Raw genomic sequence first — 23,448 nt, forward strand, 5'->3', positions numbered from 1 at the left:
TATCAATATAAAATGCGTTCAATAAAACATTCGATAATTTTTTTTTCTTCGTCAGAAGAAACCTGAAGTTGTGAAGCGAGGTTGGTTGCATGAACAAAGACACTCGCTCTCAGGTAACCGAGCAACGTAGGGAGTAATCGCTAATCAGTGAGAGAGACACGCTAACAGCCAATCATGTAACAGTATCAAGTTCGGTTACACCGTGTCGTTGTCTCATGTTTGATGCTCCGCGAGGAGTGAGATGAGGAACAGAAAGTGAGCGCTGCAGCGAGCGAAGAATAAAACAGGGAAAGTCAGCTCAGTATGGAGTTTTTTGGATTTTATAAGTCGGACCGTCGTCAGACCAATGTGGTCTGTAACTTATGCAAGACTGTCGTCCCCACCAAGACCAGTAACACCACAAACTTATTGAACCAGCTTAGCCGCGCTCACTCTTTGGAGCGCAGCCGTATTCGCCAACGTCCAACAACCGCAGCAGCACCGACAAGCAGCTGACCGCCATGCAGAGGTATCTGCTTCAGTGCCTGATGACAAATCATCTAAAAGAAGACGTAACGGAGGCAGCGGCATCTCATACAGCTAAAGACACGCTTCACTGAGCACTGAGGAGAAGCCAGCTTACAAACAGCTCTTATAATAAAAATATAACTGAACAGTTCATGTATGTTCAGAGGAAGAAGAGCGACTGAAGTTGTTCTTATGTCCAGGCTGGTTTTATAGTTCAGTCAGTGTTACTGTGCTGTCATCATGTTTGTTTGTTTGTTTGTTTGTTTGTTACTGATGTCAAGTTTCTGCTGTGTTTCTAAAACACTGCACATATCTGAAAACATTTTATTCAGCAGAAGGTGAATCAGTTTGTGAACTTTCTGCACGAAACCTGCAGAAAAAAAGTTCTCAGGTTTCTCTGTTTACATTTTTACACTTTGTTTACATTTATTATTTGAGTGTTTTCCATGGTTGTGTTGACATTTCCTTTCCTTTCTGCCTCGATAGCTGAGGGATTATAATCAGAGGAAGGTTCAATTTAAAATAAAAATGTTTAGATTGAATGTATTTTTCTCCTGGTTCTTATTTTAAATAGGTCATAAAAAACATCAATAATTATCGATATGGACCGATATAAAACACTTATATCGTGAGAGTTTTCAGCCATATGGCCCAGCCCTAGTCTAAACCCTGCTCTTCATGGGCTCACTGATCCCGGCTCTCATGCTGTCCTGACGTGACGGACAGCGTCAAATGTCCTTTTACCTCAAACTCCTCAGACAGCAGGTAGTTGGAGTCGGCCTGCAGTTTGGTCAGATGGGACTCGAAGTGGCAGGCTTTGACGGGGCTGGACGTGGACGGACGGACACACAGACAGACAGAGGTTAGGAAAATGAGCACGTCCAGCTGCACGTTAACAGAAATCACAGCAGCGTGAACGTGAGATCTCACCTGGTGACGCGACGGTTGCTGCAACAGGAGCAGAGACATTCATGTCAATGAAACGTGGCTGTCAGTAAAGGTTCAGTCAAAAAGAATCTGCATCCGCACGCCGTCACCAACACGACGCCACACATTATTCACATCCCCATTCACTCACACCTTTCAGTTCAACGTCCTAAAGAAACAGCCGGCAGCGCTCGTCCGCTGACGACGCATCGACTCGAAGGTCACGACCTCGACGACGACCAGAAACACAACGTGAACCACGAAGAAGCCAAAGAGACGGACAGAGGGTCTGTGGACCGTCTGTCCGCCGAGAGCTCCGCTTTCCTGTTTAAACATTTCATTTATTCGTTTCTTTTTCAAACTGAAAGGACCGTTATGACATTTCAGATCAAATTATTGATCAAGTCGTTCTCTGAAAGCTGTTTTTGGAATATCATCAAACTTGTTTTTATTGTTTTCAGACTGACGAGCAGATGGTGTGAACGCAGCCATGACAGAGGCTGTTAGAGTCCACGCTCAGCCACAGTGACAGCTAATGAGCACACACACACACACACACACACACACACACACACACACACACACACACACACACGCACGCTGTCAGAGTAATTAACAGATGCTGTGGACTGCGTGGCTGAGTGATGAGGTGATCTGTGAGAGAGTGAGCACTTTATTGGAAACTGATGCTTCACACGCTCACATATTGGACGTGGGAGCTATTGGAAACTAATCTGTCACACACACACACACACACACACACACACACACACACACACACACACACACACAGACAGACACAGACACACACACACACACACACACACACACACTTACCTCCTGACACCCATGTATAAGCCTGAAGCTGGAACCTCTTTCCACATGCTCATCCTCACCACCGGGTTCTCCTGCACAGCCCTGCACACACACACACGCATGCACGCACACACACACACACACACGCACAGTTACACAAACTGCAGGAAGCGCCTGAAGACGTCGTAGCTGTTTGTTGTTGTTTGGTTGTTTGTTCTTATTCTGGCCTTTAATGGCGACTTGCTTCATGAGGTTTTAGATGTTCATTGTTTGAATCGTATTTCTGTCGCTGCGTCGTCTCCCGTCTCCGTCCAGCTGCTTTAATGGCTTCGGTCTCACGCTAAACAATCGAAGGCCTCGTCCGGCATTTAAAGACAGCGTTCAGACTGAGTCCAGTCAGAGACATTAGCCTAGCTTAGCCTAAAGACTGGACGGCAGCCTGAGTGTAGGACACAGTCGCTGCTGTCTGTGTAAGACACTGTCCTGCGTCTCTCTGTTTGAGCTCCGTGAAGCAGCTATTTCAGCTGTCCTCCCACACAGACTTCTGTCTCCTGTTAGTTGCAGCTCGAAACCGTTCTCACAAAAACTCACTTCTTCAGTTTAAGTTTAGAAGTAGGTGAGACGAGCAGCTGAAGACGTGTGTGTGTTTCTGTGTGTGTGTGTGTGTGTGTGTGTGTGTTTCTGTGCGCTCACACTTTCCGCAGCCTCTGTCTGTAGACCAGCAGAGAGACGACGGCCACCATCATCCCGATCAGGAACATCCCAGCACTCAAGCCCTCCACGACTCCCCCCAGAGGCTCTGACACACAGCAACACACAGGAAGGGCGGTCACACACAGGTTAGTGTACACGTCCAGGAGTGTGTGTGTGTGTGTGTGTGTGTGTGTGTGTGTGTGTGTGTGTGTGTGTGTGTGTGTGTGTGTGTGTGTGTGTGTGTGTTTGAAAGACTCACCTGAGTGCGTCCTGAGTGGCGAGGACAGGTAAGTGTCGGTGAAGAGCGGCTGAAGAAACTCTCGGTGGTTTTCATCAAACAGTTTGGTGAAAGCTCGCACGCTCAGCCTGAACACACACACACACACACACACACACACACAAAAAATATCAGATTTTTATCTCTGCACTTGTAAAGCGTGTGTGTGTGTGTGTGTGTGTGTGTGTGTGTGTGTGTGTGTGTCTCAGTCATACCTGTAGGACGTTTTGGATTTCAGTGGCCCGTCACAGAAGCCGCCGTAGCTGTCGCTCAGGTAGAGGTCGTCGTCATGGTAACGATCACACGCCCCTCCCAGCCGATCCCCCCCGGCCCCCAGGTTCACCTCCACCACCTGATCAATCATGGTTTGATTGGATACAGAACAGTTTTTGTTGATAAACTGGTGGGAAAGCTTTGCCGTTTGTCCCTCGCGGCTTCCACTAAACCTCATTGTTGTTACCTGTCCAGCGGAGGTGTCGGCGTCCTGCGGGCAGCGGCTGGCGAAGTAGCCGGTCTGATAGGCTCTGACGGAGGAGTTGCTGATGTAGTCGCGGTAGGAGGGCAGAGGGTGGCGCTGCTCCGGCTGCAGCACCTCATTGGCTGTCAGAAGTGAGATGAAGGAGGCGTTAACAGAGGAGCCACAGCGAAGACGTTCACGGACACGAGCTGAGAGGACGTTCCCCTCCGTCTCAGGCGTCACAGGTCCCTGTTTTCTCCGCCGTGAACGTCAGTAACGATCTGAAACATTCAGCGTGTTCGTACCGTCGGACTCGGCCACGATCACAGCGAAGTATCTGACGGCTCCGTTGGCGTCGCTGAACCAGGAGCAGTTGAAGCGGAACAAGATGGAGGACGGCGTGATCTTTGATGACCTCTCGCTGACACGTACGCTGGGGGGCGGGACTGGAGGGCCTGCGAGGAAACGGATTCATTAATCAGACTGTCAATCAGATGAATTAAAACAACAGGCTTTTAGCTGAATTTGAGTTGTGACTCCTGGTTTTGGGTCATGTGACTTCTTCTATTTGATATGTAGAGAAAAAGTATGGAAGCCCATTGCTGCCAAGAAAAGGGAAAAAAAATATGGAAAGTTGTGCTTATGATAAAAATCTAAATCAATTAGAGAAAACGCCGTAAATTTGATTTTAAATCTAATAATTCTGATTTATTTCAAAATGGTTTCCATCATTTTCAGCTATGAGCGACTTTCTAATAATTAAGCTCATAATAAAACTTTGACTTTTTTAGATTTCTGACATAATTATGGCTTTATTTCTTTAATTATTACAGTAATGAGTGATCTCATTATTCTGACTGTTAATAAGTAGTAAATCATAAATTTGACTAATTAAAATGGTTTTCTTTGCAGTAACAAGCTTCTGTGGAAACTCTCTCGGCCGTCTTTCTTCTTCATTTCTCTCGACTGTTTTCAGCTGAATCGTCGGTAATAAAGGACTTTCTGGGGGATTTTTGGTTTATTTTTGTCTCTTTCTGTCTCCCAGTCCAGTTGTGTCAGGATGATTTATAATGCAGCACCGAGCCGGAGAGGGAGGACAGACGGACGGACGAGAAGCGAGTGGGACGAAGGAAGAGGAGGAAGAAAAGTTTCAGTGGGTCACAGCGACTTTCTGAGGAAGTGACACGTCGAGATGAAGAGATGCACAGAGAGTGTATGTGTGTGTGTGTGTGTGTGTGTGTGTGTGTGTGTGTGTGTGTGTGTGTTCAGACGTGGCCTCTTTCTCTTTCAGTGGAGACGATGCATCACTTCCTTTAAATTACCTGGTTGTTCAGAAATAAACCCACTTCCTGTCTGTGGCTCTCAGCTCTCAGCTGATTGGTTGGAAAAGGTGCATTTGATGAGGATGTTTTCGTGTTCTTCAGCTAATAGTTCTGATATGAATGATCAATACAGCTTGTATGTAAAGTGTTACAGGCCACGTCAACCAATCAGGATTGAGACTTCTGGACTCAGGAAACCAGGAAGTGGTTTTGGTTCCGGCTTCTGTCCGTTTATGTGATTTGTTGAAGTTGATTTTATTCTGTATTTAACTTTTAATGTTGCCGCCTCGCTGAACAAACGAGCTGCTGTCTTCTGATCGCTCGGTGTCTCTGTCTGTCTCCCAGGTGAGCAGTCCTATTTAAACACCAGACGCCACTGCTGCACCTGAGGGAGTGTGTGTATGTGTGTGTGTGCGTGCGCGTGTGCACTCACGGTCGATCATGGTGACAGTCGTGTGTGTCGCCGGTGGACTCGTCTGTCCGGCTGACGACACTCTGACCGTCACAGAGTACTTCCTGTAGGCCTCCAGGTGGTCCAGCGTTACTGCGGTCACGCCCCCCGCCAGGCGCAGCGCTGAGGTCAGCTCTTTGTCGTCATGGCGCCGACACTCGACCTCGTAGGAGTCAAAGTCGGAGAGAGGAGGCGACCAGGAGCAGGAGAGGGAGGAGGAGGAGAGAGGGAAGCAGTGAATGGACCTGAGTGGAGATGGACCTGAGGGAGGAGGAGAGGAGGAAAGGAAGTAAGGCAAGGAGGGGAGGAGAGAAAGGAGGAGTCAGTCTGAGAATATTTCCTTGCGTCCTCTGCGCCTGGTCGTCTTCGTCTCTGGTGTTTTCAGGAGCTGAACCCTCGTCAGCATCGTACAAACACCCTGAGTGCAGTCAAAGGTGAAATCTGTTCTGATTGGACGAGAAAAGCGTCTGATGAACGTGTGAGAGCGCAGAAAGAGGAGGGTGATGAAGAAACATTCATCATCATCTGCCTCAAAGATCAGGGACGATCAGCCAGAGCTGGTGATGAAGGACACGTCTCCTGATCAACAAACGGATCTGAAACATGAACGTGATCCAAGAACTCTTGTTTTACTGCAGCACTGAAAGTACTTTAAGCACGTTTAATGCACGACTTTTACGTGTACCACAGTCTTTTCACAGTGAAGAGTGTGTGTGTGTGTGTGTGTGTGTGTCTGTGTCTGTGTCTATATCTGGTTAATACTGCATCACCTCTTTGGCCGACCTCAGCTGAAAGAAATGAGAAACTAGGTCACTACATACATATTTATAGTGTGTGTGTGTGTGTGTGTGTGTGTGTGTGTGTGTGTGTGTGTGTGTGTGTGTGTGTGTGTGTGTGTGTGGAAACATGTCTGTTCCTTCTGGCGATCGGTTTTGATGCCAAAGCCTCACAGACAAACAGAAAGTGATTAAAAAGGACTGAAGGCGAACAGTCTGTCCTGGTTTTCAGCCTCTGTTGTGTCTCCATCTAGTGGTCACAATGACAAACGGCATCATCAGGTTGAGAACGCTCGCTATGAGTTTTGTGTCGACAGTTCGTTTCCTGTTCAAAGGCAGAGAAGCGGCTCCACTAGAACTGGTTCCAGTTCACTTTGGAGGACCTGGACTGGCCTGAGTCCAGAGTCCAGGTCCTCAGAATCACTCTGCTCAAAGACTTCAAGACTTTTCAAACTAAAACTACGTTCAAGCCTTTTTCCACCTACTTGTCCTGACGCTCCTCTGGATTGGCTGGCTCATGACTGTTGGCTCCGCCCTGGCCCCGCCTCCACTGATGGTTGCCACAGTGAAGTTGTACTGTCGCCCCGGAAACATCCCGCCCACGACTCGGCCGGTCAGGTGAGTCTGTGTGACGGACAGGCGGTCCGGAGGAGTCCACTGCAGGCTGAACCTGTCATAGTCCCCAGAGGCGGGACCAGACCACATCAGCTGTATTGTGTCATTGGTCAGTCCCTGTTTGACAGACAGGTGGGTGGGCGGCTCTGGAGCTGGAGGGAAAACAGTAAACAAAATGAGATGAGCTGTGATGAACACCATGAAAGTGTCACCAACAGCAGCCCTGTGTTTACCTGTGCGGCCAAACGCTGACACGTTATTGGTCAGTTCTCCGCTGTGTGTGATGACCTCAGCACGGTACAGCCTACCAGGGATCAACCCAGAGAACATGTGACTGGTGTGCTCGGCCGCCAGCGTCTGGGCTCCCAAAGTGGCTCCAGAGACATCATACAAGACCACCTGAAACCACAGCAGTTCCTGCGGTGAGCGCAGTACAGACCTGACGACCTCTGACCTCTAATGAGCTCCACCTCCACAGTGCACCTGGTCTGTCTGTCTGTCTGTCTGTCTGTCTGTCTGTCTGTCTGTCTGTCTGTCTGTCTGTCTTTCTTTTTCTTTCTTGGCCACAAAACGAGACTTCCACCTGGTTGATTGAAGGAAGTAAAGGATGTGTGTTCACCTGATAGCTGCTCCAGCTTCCCTCTGCGTGCTGCCAGCTCACCGTCAGTCTGTCCATCCGTCCTGAACTCTGGACCTGAAGAGACGAAACCGCAGACGGGACTGTGGGGGAGAGAAACAGAAGACGATGGTGATGATGGCGAGGAGGGAAAAATAAGAAAACAAGACAGAAAGAAAAAAAGTGATAGAAGAGAGAGAGAAAAGGCGAAGAGAAAAGATGGAAGCATCAGGCGTTCACGGCTCGCTCAGCATGAGTCTCCAGAGGGTCCCCGTGCTGTGAAGACGTCCTGCCTCGCTCCTGTGCCAAAGACATCACGGCCCAGGGCCTCAAAGGACCTCACACCTGTGGCACTGACCTCCCACATTATTAAGACTCTGGAGTGACTGGTCCTGGAGCAGCTCCGGCCCCTGGTCAGGAGTTGAAGACGCCATCATCTACCTGCTCAACCGTGTCTACGCCCACCTGGACAAGCCGACGAGCTCTGTGAGGGTCATGTTTTTTGACTTGCTCAGGATCTGCTATGAGTCTGTGGTTGGTAGTTATATTGTCTAAGCTGTTGCAGGCTGAGGACTGCGGACGCCAACAGACTCAACAAACTGATCAAGACCAGCGACGCTGTGGGGATGGAGTGTGACTCTCTGACGGTGGTGTCAGAGGAGGACGCTGACTAAGCTAAGGACTATCGTGGACAACGTCTCACACCCACTTCATGCTGTGCCGGTCAGACACAGGAGGACGTTCAGCGAGAGACTCGTCCCTCAGGACTGAACGCTACAGGAAGTCATTCCTGCCTGTGGACATCGACCTGTCCACCTCCTCCCTCTGAATGGCCCTTGGACTTTCACTTATGTTGTTACATATTTGACCAACTGAACTTTGCACATCCTGTTGTATATAATGTTTTTCCCAAATTCAACTTGCACATCCTTTTTAGCCAAATTTATTTGCACATCTGTTTGTATATACTGTTCATTTTTTCTCAGTGTGTGTGTGTGTGTGTGTGTGTGTGTATAGTTTTTATATTCTTTTCTATATTTTGTGGTATATTTTGTTTTATATATATATATTCTCAATATAAATATTTTGTTTTTTATATTTGCCTTTATATATATAGTTCTTTCTCTTCTAATTTTATTCTAATTGTAGGGAGCACTGCAACAAAAACAGTTTCCCCTCGGGGATCAATAAAGGATTTCTGATTCTGCCGTGAGAAGAACTGACCGGTTCTGGCCAGAACGGACGAGTCGCTGCTCATTCCTCGGCTCCAGCTCACCACCTGCAGCCTGTACAGACTTCCTGCTCGCAGGCCGGAGAACACGCAGCTGTCTGCAGCTGGAACCACCTTCTGTAGGTCCACCAACTCGCCCGCCGCCTGCACGCAGGAAGTACAACAGGAAGTCACGCACGTGTCATTTCTTTATGATCAGTTACTGCATGTGTGAAATATTGATCCCACCTGGTGATGCTCCTTCCTGCTCCCCGCAGCATCCGGTCTGTGATTGGCTGTCGCCTCGGTGACACTGTAGAGCGACAGGTCGTAGATGTCGACGCCACCGTCCGATGGACGCCAGGAGAAGGAGACGGAGGAGGTGTTGGCCGAAGTGACGGCGAGATTACTGACCGCAGCCGGACCTGCACAATAACGCAGACACATGGAGACAGAATCCAGACCAGGTCCTGGAGCCCAGTGTTTCCTCTAGGAGTTTGTTCAGCAGCGGGGGCAGGCTCTCCGGGCAGCCGTGGGGGCATAAACAAACAACACTTGACTGCAGATTTTACCTTTACAACCCATTTATTGAATGGCTGGTTGAAAATGGCTTTTTAAAGGCTGAATGTGTGTGTGTGTGTGTGTGTGTGTGTGTGCGTGCGTGCGTGCGTCTGTAACCCCCGCTCCTCCCCCTCCTGCTCAGCGCATACACACTGAAGCCAATCAGGTGCAACTCGAACGGCTGCCGGGGGGGGGGGGGGCTCCGATCGTTCACGTCAAAGAGCGGCTCTACGAACCGTCTGACTAGCGTCATCTTCATCGGCTGTCTTTCTCCTCTCTGACCTGGTGCCTGAGTGCTTGACATGATGTCACTTCCAAGGCCGCGCTCTCGCGAGTAACTAACGTGGGACTGTGAAGGTGGAGACATGCGGCGGTGGTGTATTTGCGACAATAAGAAAAAGCAGTGGCTAGGATTTAGGAATGGCAGCCCCCCCACTCCTAAATGAATGTAGAGGAAACACTGGGAGCCTCAGCTTTGATCAAATGTCAGCCAGCTGAGACAGACGCGTTGTCCACGTTTGTATTGACATGTGACTCACGTGTTTGTCCCTCTGCTATGGCCTCCGGTGATGGGATGCCGCCGCTGAGCGTCACCAGCCTCACACGGTACCACTTCCCTGATGTCAGACCCTCCAGACGCTCGCTTCGACTCTCCACAGGAACTGACCGATTGATCAGAACGGCACCGGCCTCGTCCAATAGCTTCAGGCTGTAGCTGTCGTACACGCCCACCGGCCGCTCCCAGCTGACGGTCAGACTGTGGGTGGTGTGGTCGTTATCCGCCTGCAGGGCGGTGACTCTGGCCGGAGCTGTTCAACGCAAACATCATCGGGAATCAATAATAACTAATACTGATCAATACATTCGCGTGAATCTATCGTCCAGTGTCCTACCCGTCCTGCCAGTGGCTGTGTTGCTATTGGTCAGCTTCCCACTCAGTGACTGGACGGTCATGGTGTAGGCGTGGCCTGGGACCAGATCCAGGAAGTCCAGGGAGGAGACGTGTTTGGGGATCGGACGCGTCTCGATGGCGGTTCCATCCTGGAAACAGGAAGTCTCATTTCAAAGATACGCAGATGACAAACTCGTGTTTTCCTCTGAAAGTCGTCTTCAAGCTAAAACCTCATTGGTCAAACTGGATTTCACAGGTGAGACATGTTTTCACTTTGTTTTCTACTCCGTTTGAATAAATCCTGAATCTATTCTTTGTGCAGCTGGACTCACCGCGGTGGACAGGGAGACGACGTACATGTCCAGGTCTCCGTCTCCAGGCGTCCACGAAACCAACAGCCCAGCGACAGAGTCCGTCAGGCCCGGCCACGGATTCAGGCGGAGGTTCCTCACTGCAGCGGGAACTGAAGACCAGAGTCCACGTTCAGAAAAACTGGACTGAAGACGTTTGACACGGAGCTGCTGAGAGCTGCTGAGAGCTGCTGGACGGCCTCACCTGTGCGACCTTCGATGAACTGCGGCCTCTGGTACGGCCCGCTGAACGTCGACACCACGATCTTATAGAGCCGTCCGGGCGTCAGAGACGTCAGGCGGTGATGGCGCTCCTCGCTGGCCAGCGTGACCGGAGGGAAAACCCGAGTGTCGTTGAAGAGCAGAGTGACCTGCAGACGAGCGAAGGTTACACAGCGGGACTGAAGGCGTTTGACAGGAAACGAGGATGTCCTCAGGAGACATCTCATCTGTCTCTGTGCTGCTGCGTCTCAGTGACTGCGTGCAGCATATCAAACATGAGCGGAGTCTTTACCTGTCACATGTTTATCTTACAACAAATAAAAGCATGTTTAAACTGATCGAAGGGCAGACGTTTGATTGGACTTTACAGAGACACCAGCTCACACCTCATAGTGGTCCACATCTCCGGGGGCGGGGCTCCAGGTGACAGTCAGGTCACCTGTTCCTGCGTTGCCAAGTGACAGATTCCCAACAGCTGCTGGAACTGAAGCACAACACGACACCTGAAGTCAGCCGTCGACAAAGACACACCAAAGACTTTGAGTTCGTGCCCTCAGGTCTGACTCACAGGTGCGTCCGTCGGTGGAGACGCTGCTGACGTAGTCTCCGCTCCAGGTTTCCACGGTGACGGTGTAGAGTCTCCCCGGCGTCAGGGACGAGAAGACGCACTCGTTGCGTCCGGCGGAGACGCTCTTGTTCTGCAGCACGCTGTGGTTGTACCGGATCAGAACCACGTAGTGATCCAGATCTCCAGCTGCATGACGCCAGTAAACCTGAACACAGCGCAGGACAAGTACTACTACTACTATTACTGCTCAATAATACCACTGTACTACTGATTGTACATCAAAGAGAACAAATATGAGTAAACTGACTGAACGTAATCGATCGTTGATCGTTTACTTCTGTCTGGGTATAAAGTCACTCTGATCAGCATTGAGGTGAAACCCTTGAAGTGAAGAATCTGAGACGAGCAGCTGCTCGACGCTCGTCCCCTGAGGCTTTGACCTGCGACTCACCTTGAGGAAGTCGTCTCTGGCGGAGTGAACAGCTGTTGGGTTCTGAACCGTCGCAGGTTCTGTAAACAAACAGACAAATAAACAAACAACACGTGTTTCATGTCGTTCTGCAGATCAAGTCTTTGAGCTTCAGCTTCGTCTTGAACACGTTAAGGTGAACACAGAACATGGCCGTGGTCGTGAACTCTGCTCACGTGTTCGTTCTTGAACCGTGGTGGCGTTCTCCAGGCTGCCGCTCCTCGTCACTATGATGACCGAGTACAGTCGCCCGGCGACCAGCGAGCCGAACGAGCACTCGGGCGGCGAGGAGCGGGACACGGCCAGCGTGTGGACGGTCCGACTTCCGTCCTGAAGACGGACCAGGTAGCTGTCCACCTCGCCCACCGCCGGGCGCCACGACACCTGCAGAGCGTCAGACCTGCCGCCGTTTGCGACAGTTACCTCGGAGACCAACGCCGGAGCTGAAAGTGAGAGATGACAGTGTTTTTAATTTTCTCAACAAAAGGTCAAAGGTCAAACATCACATTCAGCCAGCAGAGGGCGCTGTGAGCACGGAGCCCCTGTCCGATCACCTGACACCTCGTCACAAACACAGAAGAAGAGTTCCTGCTGGACGGCATCATCTACTGACCAACAGGAGGTCATCTGAGGGGGCGGGCTTTGGTTGTTTACCTGAGTGCTGATTGGTTGGCAGGTGAATGAACACAAACACACACACACACACACACACACGCACAGAGTCTGTCCTGAAAATAACTGGGACATTATGTGAGAACACAATGGGCGCTCTGAGCAGGAAGTGTGTGTGTGTGTGTGTGTGTGTGTGTGTGTGTGTGTGTGTGTGTGTGCGTGTGTGTGTGGCAGGAAGCCTTTGAGCAGAGCACTGGGAGGGTCTCATTTTTGGCATTTCAGCTATTGTTCTAAAAACTCTCTGATGTTATCACATAATACACTCCTCTCTCACACACACACACACACACACACACACACACACACACACACACACACACACACACACACACACACACACACACACACACACACACACACACCTCTGGGCCTTGAAATGTTTATTATGCCTGTTTTTCTGTGGATCCATAAAGGTCAGAAAACAGACTCGTAAAGTTTGGATGTCTTATTATTTGTAGCTGAATTTCAGATAAAAACTGATTGGAGTGGAAAACGATCTGAAACAGGAAGTTATTCAGTTAGATCAGAAAAATGGATCAGGGTCAAAGGTCGGTTTAACATGCAGAAACTATTTAAATTGAGCTTCTGTTCAAAGAAAGAAAACTTCTTGAGTGTCCCACTGACCCCTGAGGGACGATATTGAGTCAGTTCGGGTGGGTTTAGTGTGTCTCACCTGTGCGTCCCTCCAGGCTGGTGGTCTCAGACTGCAGACCCCCGCTGACGGTGGCGACCTTGAGCCCGTAGAGGGCGCCGGGAGTCAAACCCGCCAGCAGCAGAGAAGAAGAACCAACCGGAACGCTGTGGTTCTGCAGCACGACGCTGTGGAGACAGAGAGCAGCTGAAGGTCACGCTGACGTCACGGTTTGACTGACAGCTGCGACCTGTTAGAGGAAAAACACCTGACAGGTAAGAACAGACACACCTGCCCTCCAGCGACCCTGTCAAAATAAAAGTCTAGTGTTCATCCTCCTTTGCCGCCCTTTAATGACCTCCCATCCCTCAGATTCATCATGTGACCCTTTGGAGGGGCCGGACCCCTACGTTGGGAACCGCTGGGTTAAACATGTGGTCAAGTTGATGAGAGCGACCAATCAGAGATGGCGAGAGCTATGAAAATGAAAGCTGACAAATGCGTCACACACCCGTCCTGCAGCAGCGTCAGTCTGTACGAGTCCAGGTCTCCTGGAGGTTTTTCCCATGATGCCCAGAGGCTGCTGACTCCAGAGCTCCTCAGAGTGATGGTACGTAACGCCATGGGAACTGCAACACACACGCACGCACGCACGCACGCACGCACGCACGCACGCACGCACGCACACACACACACACACACACACACACACACAGGTGACCACACACACACTTGTGACCACACGTGAGGACCAGAGGCTTGGGTTTGTGTAAAGTTCTTGTGGATTTGATTCTTCTGCTTTTTCTAACAGCTGAGCTTCACTGTGTGATCTAAAAGTGTTTGAAAAGTGAGGAAAACGATTCATTTCTGTGTTTTTACTTTTCCTCCACCTAAAAAATTCATGTGTCATGAAAAACAGGACGCCACGAGCTTTTAAAATGCAGTAAAAGTTGTTAAAGTCGCTGCAGTAACCTCGCACTTTGACCTCACAGGTGGACTAACTGATCCAAACACACCTGTCCTCCCCTCCAGAGACACAGAGGTGTTCAGGTTCCCGCTCGCGGTCGTCACGGTGATGGTGTACTGCCTCCCGGGTGTGAGCACGTTGAAGGTGCACTCCCTCATGTTTGGCTCCACCACCCTGGTGTCCACAGTGGCGTTACCTGAGAGACACAGGAAGCAGCGATGAGAGCAAAGACCAATCGAATCGTCTGCTGCGTTCGGAGCCTGCTGGCTCATCTCGATGATTACCGTGGCGAAGCGTCAGGAAGTAGCCGTCACGTGACCCGGAGGGGGCGTGGCTCCACATGGCGCTGAGCGAGGTCTCGTCCGAGTGTCGTATGTGGAGGTCAACCACCGGAGCAGGAGCTGCAGAGACAGGAAGAGGAGGGACATTGACTCAGGTGAGCTTCAGGTGAGATTCTCTTCATCAGGTTTCTGCAGTCCTTTGTGTCTGTTGTGTATTCTGCAGTCATGTGACCTGTCGCTCCTTCACAGCTGCTCTCGGCCGTCACTCCTCCACTCTCCACTCTCAGCACAGCTCTGTACAGCTTCCCAGGCGTTAGTCCTGTCCCAGAGAAGCTGAAGTTGGCTGCCTCTCGGTCCGGAGCGGCGCCGACTACCTGCTGGGCGCCGTCGAACAGGAACAGCTCGTAGCTCTCCCAGTGGCCAGCGGGGGGCGTCCAAGACAGGAGGAGTCCACCGGAGAAAGAGGGAGAGAGGGAGAGGAGGGACGCCGCCGCTGGAGCTGGAGACCGGACGAAGACAGGGTGATGAAAAGGAAAGGAAAGGAAAAAGAAGAAAGGACAGAAGAAATCTCACCTGTCCTGACAGTCATTTCTGATTGGTTCATCAGTTGGCCGCTCCTGGATGTCACCACAGCCTGATAGGCCAAGCCGGGGGTCATCCGGTTGACAGTGACCTCTGTGGCGTCCGGAGGGAGCGTCGTCTCCCAGCGGCTCGAGCCATTGGTCAAGAGGGCGACAACGAGTTCGTCCAGGTTGCCTTCGGGCTGTTGCCATGACAACGATAGGCTCGTGCTGGTGCAGTGAGCGGTGAGGTTTAAGGCGGCGGCGGGAGCTAGGATGAGAGTCAGGTGTGAGATTTCTCTCCTTCCTCCCTCCCTCCCTCCCTTCCTTCCTCCCTCCCTTCCCTTCCCTTCCCTTCCCTTCCCTTCCCTTCCCTTCCCTTCCCTTCCCTTCCCTCCCTTCCTCCCACCTTCCCTCCCTTCCTTCCTCCCTCCCTTCCTTCCTTCCCTCCCTTCCTCCCACCTTCCCTCCCTTCCTTCCTCTCTCCTTCCCTTCCTCCCTCCCTCCCTCCCTCCCCTCCTCCCTCCCCTCCCTCCCTCCTCTCCCTCCCTCCCTCCTTCCTTCCCTCCCTCCCTCCTTCCTTCCCTCCCTCCCTCCCTCCTTCCTTCCTTCCTTCCTTCCTTCCTTCCTTCCTTCCTTCCTTCCTTCCTTCCTCTCTCCTTCCCTTCCTTCCTCCCTCTTCCTTCCTCCCTTCCTCCCTCCCTCCCTCTTCCTTCCCTTCCTTCCTCCCTTCCTCCCTCCCTCCCTCTTCCTTCCCTTCCTCCCTTCCTTCCTACCTCCCTTCCTTCCTACCTGTCTGAGCGTCCATCGTCTCACTGTTCTGCAGCCCGCCAGCCTCTGTCACCATGGTGACATTGTACAGTCGTCCCGGCGACAGCTGGAGGAGCGTGTGCATCGTCGCCGTGCTCTCCAACGTCTCGTTCCTCAGCAGACCTGTAGGAGGAACAGAAGGTCACATGACTGTCCAGCAGCTTCTTCATTGGACGGAAGACACTCAGCTGATAAGTTACCAGTGGAGGGGTATGACTGAGTATAACTGAGTACTTTTACTCAAGTACTGTGCTGCAAATTTTCTTGACACTACTTGTACTCTACGACGCATGTTGTACTTTTACTTGAGCTTTAGTTTTTGGATTTTTACATATAAAATATATGAAGTACACATAAAATATGATGATGTATTACAAATTAAAGTACACATCACTACTGCTGAAACCACAAAAAAGGTGTGGTCACGTCGTTTGTGGTTCACCACGGCGTGTTACTAACTGAGCTCCTTCCCCGGAGTCTCTGTGCTTTGTCGTCTTGCAGGTTCCCATGGACAGTGTCTGAATCTGGATTGTGGATTTCAGCTGCGTCTCCTGCCTTGGCCCTGCCTGACATCCACTGCAACTGCTACTGCTGTTATTACATCCACTGTCACTGTTACTGTGACTGCATGTCTGTCTGTCTGTCTGTCTGTCTGTCTGTCTGTCTGTCTGTCTGTCTGTCTGTCTGTCTGTCTGCCTGTCTGTCTGTCTCTCTCTCTCTCTCTCTCTCTCTCTTGCTCTTCCTCTCTCACCCAGCCGGTGGAGGCAGATGGCCGCCCCCCCTGATCCTGGTTCAGTCTGAGGTTTCTGCCTGTTAAAGGAAGTTTTTCCTCGCCACTGTCTCTAAGTGCTGCTCATGAGGGAATTGTTGGTTCTCTGTAGATAAAGAGCTCAGTCTGTAGCAGCTCTGTATGGAAAGTGTCCTGAGACAACTTCTGTTGTGATTTGGTGCTATACAAATAAAACTGAATTGGTCAGACGCACCTGAACGATCCCACAGCAGCAGCCTGAAGCGCTCCGTCCTGCCCGGGCCGGCCTGCCAGGAGAGACCCAGGCTGCTGCAGGTCCTGGAGGTCAGAGCCAGGCCGCTGACCGCTGACGGCCCTGAGGATGCAACGCACGCACGCACGCACGCACACACACACACACACACACACACAGAGTCAGCAAACAAGTAATATGTATCTTCTGAAATGATCCATTATGCATAATGAGTACTTCTACTTTTTGGTACTTTTACTTAAAGGCACACTCTGCAGGAATTGTTGGTTACTACTTGTGAACAAACACCTGGTCGTTACCTATTTATACCATCCTGAGCTCACCTGTGCTGCTATTGGCTGGAGGCTACACACCTGCTGCCTATAGGCAGAAAGGTCTCAGACAGAGCAAAGTACCAAACAAGAAAAGAGCAGCTCTGGAGTACAAGATGTGAGTACTTCCTCCACCACTACGACAATCACCGAGTTCAGTGACTGAACAGACTGAAAGGAGTCGGAGGACGCCGTCTCCTCTCTGCGTGCTGAGCTCCTAGCCTAGCTTAGCACGAAGCCTGGAGGCTTCACACAGCGCTTCCTGAACCAGTGGGACTGTTCCTTTAAAGCCAGTTATCTGTTGTCAACACGAGGGTCAGTCGGACAGCAGGAAGAGGATCCATCGCCTCCATCTGTGGCCTCGCCATCAAAGAGTGAGCACCACGGAGTCCTGCTGACACACACACACACACGCACGCACACGCACACACACACACACACACACACACACGCAAACACACACACACACTCCCCTGCTTCTCTTCAAGCCGTCGGCCTGTCTGAGAGCTCCCCGCTTCCTGGTCTGTTTTCCCACAATGCCTCTGTGCGTGTTTGTGCCACTGTGTCGCCACCGGTGCTTCAAACCGAGGTCAAACAATATAATCAGGCTGCGACATCTCGACCCGAGTGCCACCCTGACCCCAACACAAGAGTCTGCGGCCACTTTCAGCCCTGATGTTTCTGCATGTGTCAGCGGCTCCGTCATGTGTTGGGCCAGAGGTGGATGAAGTAGCCACATCCTGCACTGAAGTAAAAGTACTTCTATCACAGTGTTTAGCAGCTAAAGAGCCAGATGTTTCCCTCGGGAGCTGGTGGAGACCAAAAGCAGAGCTAAAACAGACAGGAACAGCTCAAACAGGTGAAAACAAACGTGCCGCCGTCATGTGACCACGAAAGTCAGAGCGCCGCCAAAGATGGTAAACAACCACAAACAACAGTACAAGTGTTTGCATCGCTGAGAAGGTTACTGTCAGGACTCGACTGGGTGCAGTCACACCCGGTTTCACACACACACACACACACACACACACACACACACACACACACACACACACACACACACACACACACACCTTTCCCAGTGCTTCCCACAGAACAAAGAAACAATGGAGGCAGGAAATGGCTGAACCCTGAGCTCTGCCCACGATGGAAATACACACTGAGGGTCCAACTTCTGTTCTGGAGGCCTGCCAGCATGGAGGCACAACACACACACACACACACACACACACACACACACACACACACACACACACACACACAGAGTACATGTACTTGTACTGCTCTATCACTCTCTCAGCAGGGCTGTGGTTCCTGTAGCTAATCACAGAGCTACAGAGAGGAAGCTACATGACATTAACTCTGAGACACACACACACACACACAGACACACACACACACACACACACACACACACGGAGGTCATGCCGTGTCCCTTCACTTCAAAGACGAGCTCAGAGGAGATGGAAACAAAGACCAGAACACAAAAGAATATTTGCCTGAAAATCGTGGAGGGGCTGTGAGAGCTGGTTCACCTCAGAGGTCTCCAGCAGGTAACACAGGCTGCTGCAGGTACAGGTGAGCGTGGCTCAACAAAAGGCCGAACTCTGACCTGAGATCTGCTGCTCAGTGACTCTTTGAGCATCAAACAGGTAGAACGAACCATTCAACATGAAATGAACCTACAGCTCATGAAACTAACGAGCGTCTGTTGGTTCTCTGACGCGCTGCTGGAACTCACAACGTTATTAATGGAACCCAGCCATCCATAATGTTATCAGTCACACCTGAGCCTCGTCTTCACTCCAGTCAAAATGTCTCCTGACAACAAAGCAAACAGATTATTGGATGTTAATGTGTCGACTTTCTGTCGTTCTGGCTGTTCCAGAGCAGCTTTCTGTCTTGGATGTGAGTGAAGGCCGTGATGAAGGCTCAGGAAGGAGCAGTGCGGTGAGTCTGGACCACATGAGGACTTACTGGTCTGCAGGGTGATGTTGGCCGTCTCCTCGTCGCTCTGGGACTGAACCTGCAGCTGGTAGGTGGTCCCAGGCTCCAGGTGATCCAGCACGCAGGTGAAAACACCTCCTCCCTCCACGTTCCCTCCATCCTCCACTCCCAGCTGGTTGCTTCCCAGGTAGTTAGTTCCTACGTCCACCTTCACCTCCTCCTCTCCTCCTTCTCTGATCTCATTAGTCTCTACATCCTCGCCTCCTCCTCTTCTTCTCCTGCACTCGGCGCCGTCTCCTCCGGCGTCTGGAGACGTCAGTGTGAAGGCGCAGTCCCTTCCAGGTGTGACGACCGTCAGCGACACGGAGTCCAGACCGGAAACCGGTTCAGACACAGAGACGCTGCACGGGACGGACGAACCTTCTGCAGGAGCTGCACTGCTCAGATCCTGACGAGGAGACAAGACGAGACATCAGTACGATGAAGAAGTGAGTGAGTTCTGACCATCACCATCCCTGTCAGTGTTTTTCTACCTGCTGTTTGTGGATGAATATTTCTCATATTAAGTTAAAGATCTGAATGGAAGCAGGTTTGATTCTTCCTCACTGGAGGAACTGACCAACGTTTTCTGCTCGTCACAATAAAAAATCCTGTAAAACCAAAAACAACAAATCTTTTGTGTTGAAGAGAGTATGAAATGGACTGTCATGGCAGTTAATCAGCTGCGGCTATTTAAAGAGCTGCGACTGTTTGTCAGTTTTTTGGTTCAGCTGAACTTTGACCTTGAGCGTGACAGTATTGTTGGCGATGTTCTGAATTCCATAAGCTTTTATACTGGAGAGCAGAACAGGAAATCAAATTATTTGTCCCAGATAATGAAGTTCAGGAGGTTCAGAGACAAACAATACTGCAGGGAGGACAGACGGACAGATGGATGGACAGATGGACGGACGGACGGACGGACAGACAGACAGACAGACAGACAGACAGCTTCAAGTCTGTCTGAATTACATGTTGTATCTTTGTTTTCACCAGTTGTAAAAAATGTTAAATGTTAAAAAAGAGACATTGTGGTTTTAGCAGCAGTTAGCATTGGAGCTATTTGTTGACGAACAACTACTTTAGCTAAGTCCTATTTCTGCTGTCAACAAAATCCATCTGACAACAGGATGGACCAGTGATTAGCATGTGAGCTAACAAGAAACAACATGTACAGTAAATCAAACAGTGCACTGTTAGCTTTGTGTAGCAGGTAGCCTACGTACAGTTAGCTTGCATTTGTTTATGTTGTGATGTAGCGTATAGCTTATGTTAGCTAATGTTGATGTAATGTAGTATACAGTTAGTTTAAGTTAGCTAATGTTGTAATGTAGCATGCAGATAGCTTATGTTAGCTAATGTTGTTGTAGTGTACAGTTAGCTATTGTTAGCTTCTGTCCTTTCAGCCCAGTTTGTCCTGATATTCAGAACTGTTGTCCCACAATGACGAGTTGATTATCTTGTTAAATAATACATTCTTCAGATATAAGAACTTCTGTAATTTTACTGAATTTGCGTTTTGCCAGCTATGACGCTTTAATTTAAAAACTACTAATTAGCTCAGATTTTAGTACAGTAGCAGAAAAGTAGCCCTTGTTAGCTTCCGCTCTTGCAAAATAAGCTGAGTTTCATACAGAGTAGCTTTGTTTGTTTTTGTAGGTCCAGAAACGAAAACTACGAGTTTAAAGTGGCTAAAAGTTGGTTAAAGCTGCAGTTTGGAGGTACGACCACCCGCTTCACATCATATGGTCACTGGGTTCAGTGATAATAAAAAAATATATAAGCTAAGCTAAGATAAGATAAGATAAGATAAGATAAGATAAGATAAGATAAGATAAGATAGGAAACATATAATAAGAAGTTCACGGCCATCTGGTACAGTGTCTTTTTCCCTACTAACACTAGGTGTCACCAAAGTCCAAACCTTTGAAATTCTGCATGACGCACTTTAATTAGCGGAAAAACTGACTGACTGAGAGGACAAAGTGTCCTTAAACAGGACAGATTGAGGACGGCTGAATGATTAAGACGCACACATCCCTGATTCAGTTCAGAAGAAGAAGAAGAAGAAATCCTTTATTAGTCACATTTTGACACACAACATGCGAAGTTGGGGGGGGGGGGGGGGGCGACTGCACACGCCATGCATATGTGAAATTAATTCTCCGCCTTTAACCCATCCTTGGTCCACGGCGGACCAGGAGCGGTGGGCTGTCAGGGGGACCAGTTCCTTGTTGTCACCATTGGTCAGGCGGTGGTCTTCTTCATGATTTTAGTGGGTTTTTAAAGGAGGATACTCCAGGTGAGAACATGCACACTCCACACAGAAAGGCCCTTTTTCCTCAAGCAGCAGGCACTGAAGGCAAGGTGGAGGACACGCCCCCAGCGGGATTCGAACCTGGGACCTTCTAGCTGTGAGGCAACAGTGTTACCACCTGTCTCACCGTGCCACCAGTACAGGGTCTTTGAATGTAACCCCCCCCCACCCCCCACATTTAATGTCCACGGCACACCATGACTTCACATTCACTCTGTTAAAGCAGCCGTTTCTTCAAAAAAAGAACAGAAGAAGAAAGTCCAGATGTTTGATTGTTTCTGTCTGCATGTTTAATTAAACACGATCATGTTTCAAGCTCGCACACATTCTGTCACGTGCTGCTCGTGAGTTTATCATCTGGATCTTTATCATCACCCAAGAAAGACGAAGGAGTTTCTGTGTTTCCTGACGTCATGACAACGAGTGACAGAAGCATCTCTTCGTCAGAAAGTCTGTTTTCCAGTTTCCAGTCTCACCTGAATTTCAGGTTCGATAGTGAATTTGAAAATAGTGTTTTGACACCATAATTATAATGGTATATAATATATAATTGCATATTATATGTTAAGATTTCATGGGGATGTGAATTATTTTAGACAACTGTGACGTAGAAGACGAGCTGCAGTGGAATTAAAGCTGCTGCTTTATCAAACATACTTTTCATGATCAGTGACACAAATGCAAGAAAGATTTTTCTACGACAACGAAAAACTGGCTTTTATTTCAACTCCTTTCCCCTGAGCTGAGGAACACGAACACGTTTGAACTGAAACTTGTTATTTTTTCCGACATGCATCATAAATGTATGAAGTGAAGAAAAGGCGGCGGACTCACCGGCGGACGCAGCAGCAGCAGCAGCAGCGGCGAGGTGAAGCACAGGCAGCAGAGATAACTCTGAACTTTACATCTCAGCATTTTGATCCTCCTTCAGACCCTCACGCAGAGCGGCCACCACCATAATCCTGAGGCTGAGGTAGAAGATGACTTTATGTTCACGATTCAAGGCCGATTCCAGAAAATGTCCCTGTTGTATCTTTGAGGTCTTCACTGGAGAACGAGTCCTTCTGGAACATAAAACAGCTGGAAAACAACAAGTTCAATGTCTTTTTCCTTTTTTAGAAAAACAGAAACAATTTTCACGTCTTTCGTCCGTCGTCTCGTCTCTGCTTCGTGTCCATCCTCGGCTCAACCCTCTCAGACTTCAAACTCAGTCGTCCCTCACTTTTCTCTGGACGGCCTCCCCGTCTCACCAGCTGTCTGTCTCTCTTCCTGACTGTCTGTCGGTCAGACTCTAGTGTCGAGGCTGGGAGTCACTAACGGACTTCCTCAATCAGGCCAACAGCTCTGTGAGTCACTGCAAAGGCACGACTACAACCTCTGCCTGGATGGAGGCTATAAATAGGCCTGAAAGTACAATAGCAGCACACCTTAGCAGCTCTACCAGCAGAGGTAGATAGATAGATATAAATAGAGACGACGTTTGACTGATTCCCACTGAGATGGGATCACTGTGGACTTTTAAGTCTTTTTGTGATGTGGCTCCATCAGCGAGGGTGTAAATTTAGTTCTGGATCCACTTTAAAGCCCTCATTTGCTTTGGTGTCTGACTTATTATGGTTGTCATGCTGCTAATAATGAAGCAGTTGTGTTAATTAGCAGTGCAGGCTAAAGCAAATGACTGTGACGTGAAACGATCCAACTGAGAATCATAACAGTGACGCTTCATGAGGTCTGTAATTTGTGAATCATTTCCAAAAGGCTTCCTGATAAAAGACCGCGTCATTTAAAATCAACTGATCCAAAATCAATTGAGAATCTTAAGCAATGCTTTATTTTATGGGTCCATATTTTCCTTTGAAAGTTCAAGTATGTTTCCTGTAAATAACTGATTTGGCGCCTTTGAAAGTGAGCGTTCAGTACTTTATTACCTGAGACTTGATTTCATTCAGTAGAAGTGCAGCAATTAGAAAAGTCTCCATTTTCTCTGTAACTGTAAATTACAGTCCTGTCTGAGAAAAGACTTCTTTGAGAATAACAAATAAATGAAGAGTTTAAACAGAAACCTGCATTAAAAGTTAAAGGTCAAACTGCTTTTGTTTCAGCTGGAGCTGCTTTTAGTCGTCCACGCCTCTTTCCTTCCTTCCTGCTCTCCTCTCTGTCTCACTCTCTCATTTCTAGGAACA

The 23,448-nt window shown here is 49.5% G+C and overlaps 2 protein-coding genes across 2 annotated transcripts in view; both read right to left on the reverse strand.

The window, feature by feature from the left end:
* Positions 1-22,450, reverse strand: part of ptprb (protein tyrosine phosphatase receptor type b) — a 31,010-nt gene extending 8,560 nt beyond the window's left edge. The window contains exons 1-32 of the mRNA XM_070991589.1: positions 22,100-22,450; positions 18,940-19,357; positions 16,634-16,753; positions 15,633-15,773; positions 14,854-15,111; positions 14,513-14,779; positions 14,284-14,400; positions 14,049-14,195; positions 13,544-13,661; positions 13,075-13,220; positions 11,906-12,172; positions 11,712-11,770; positions 11,261-11,465; positions 11,079-11,176; positions 10,676-10,841; positions 10,453-10,583; positions 10,122-10,269; positions 9,768-10,037; positions 8,917-9,092; positions 8,682-8,832; positions 7,461-7,561; positions 7,075-7,240; positions 6,712-6,993; positions 5,433-5,711; positions 3,983-4,132; positions 3,681-3,820; positions 3,436-3,572; positions 3,203-3,309; positions 2,944-3,049; positions 2,272-2,352; positions 1,438-1,455; positions 1,252-1,333 (exon numbers count right to left, since the gene is read on the reverse strand). Coding sequence (XP_070847690.1) covers positions 1,252-1,333; positions 1,438-1,455; positions 2,272-2,352; positions 2,944-3,049; positions 3,203-3,309; positions 3,436-3,572; positions 3,681-3,820; positions 3,983-4,132; positions 5,433-5,711; positions 6,712-6,993; positions 7,075-7,240; positions 7,461-7,561; positions 8,682-8,832; positions 8,917-9,092; positions 9,768-10,037; positions 10,122-10,269; positions 10,453-10,583; positions 10,676-10,841; positions 11,079-11,176; positions 11,261-11,465; positions 11,712-11,770; positions 11,906-12,172; positions 13,075-13,220; positions 13,544-13,661; positions 14,049-14,195; positions 14,284-14,400; positions 14,513-14,779; positions 14,854-15,111; positions 15,633-15,773; positions 16,634-16,753; positions 18,940-19,357; positions 22,100-22,180 — 5,133 coding nt within the window. The 5' untranslated portion in view covers positions 22,181-22,450. The remainder of the gene's footprint in view (positions 1-1,251; positions 1,334-1,437; positions 1,456-2,271; positions 2,353-2,943; positions 3,050-3,202; positions 3,310-3,435; positions 3,573-3,680; positions 3,821-3,982; positions 4,133-5,432; positions 5,712-6,711; positions 6,994-7,074; positions 7,241-7,460; positions 7,562-8,681; positions 8,833-8,916; positions 9,093-9,767; positions 10,038-10,121; positions 10,270-10,452; positions 10,584-10,675; positions 10,842-11,078; positions 11,177-11,260; positions 11,466-11,711; positions 11,771-11,905; positions 12,173-13,074; positions 13,221-13,543; positions 13,662-14,048; positions 14,196-14,283; positions 14,401-14,512; positions 14,780-14,853; positions 15,112-15,632; positions 15,774-16,633; positions 16,754-18,939; positions 19,358-22,099) is intronic.
* rab21 (RAB21, member RAS oncogene family) overlaps positions 1-23,448 on the reverse strand; it is a 90,100-nt gene that overhangs the window by 2,762 nt on the left and 63,890 nt on the right. The window lies entirely within an intron of this gene.

Source organism: Chaetodon trifascialis, chromosome 22, assembly GCF_039877785.1.
Source record: "Chaetodon trifascialis isolate fChaTrf1 chromosome 22, fChaTrf1.hap1, whole genome shotgun sequence".
NCBI lineage: Eukaryota > Metazoa > Chordata > Actinopteri > Chaetodontiformes > Chaetodontidae > Chaetodon > Chaetodon trifascialis.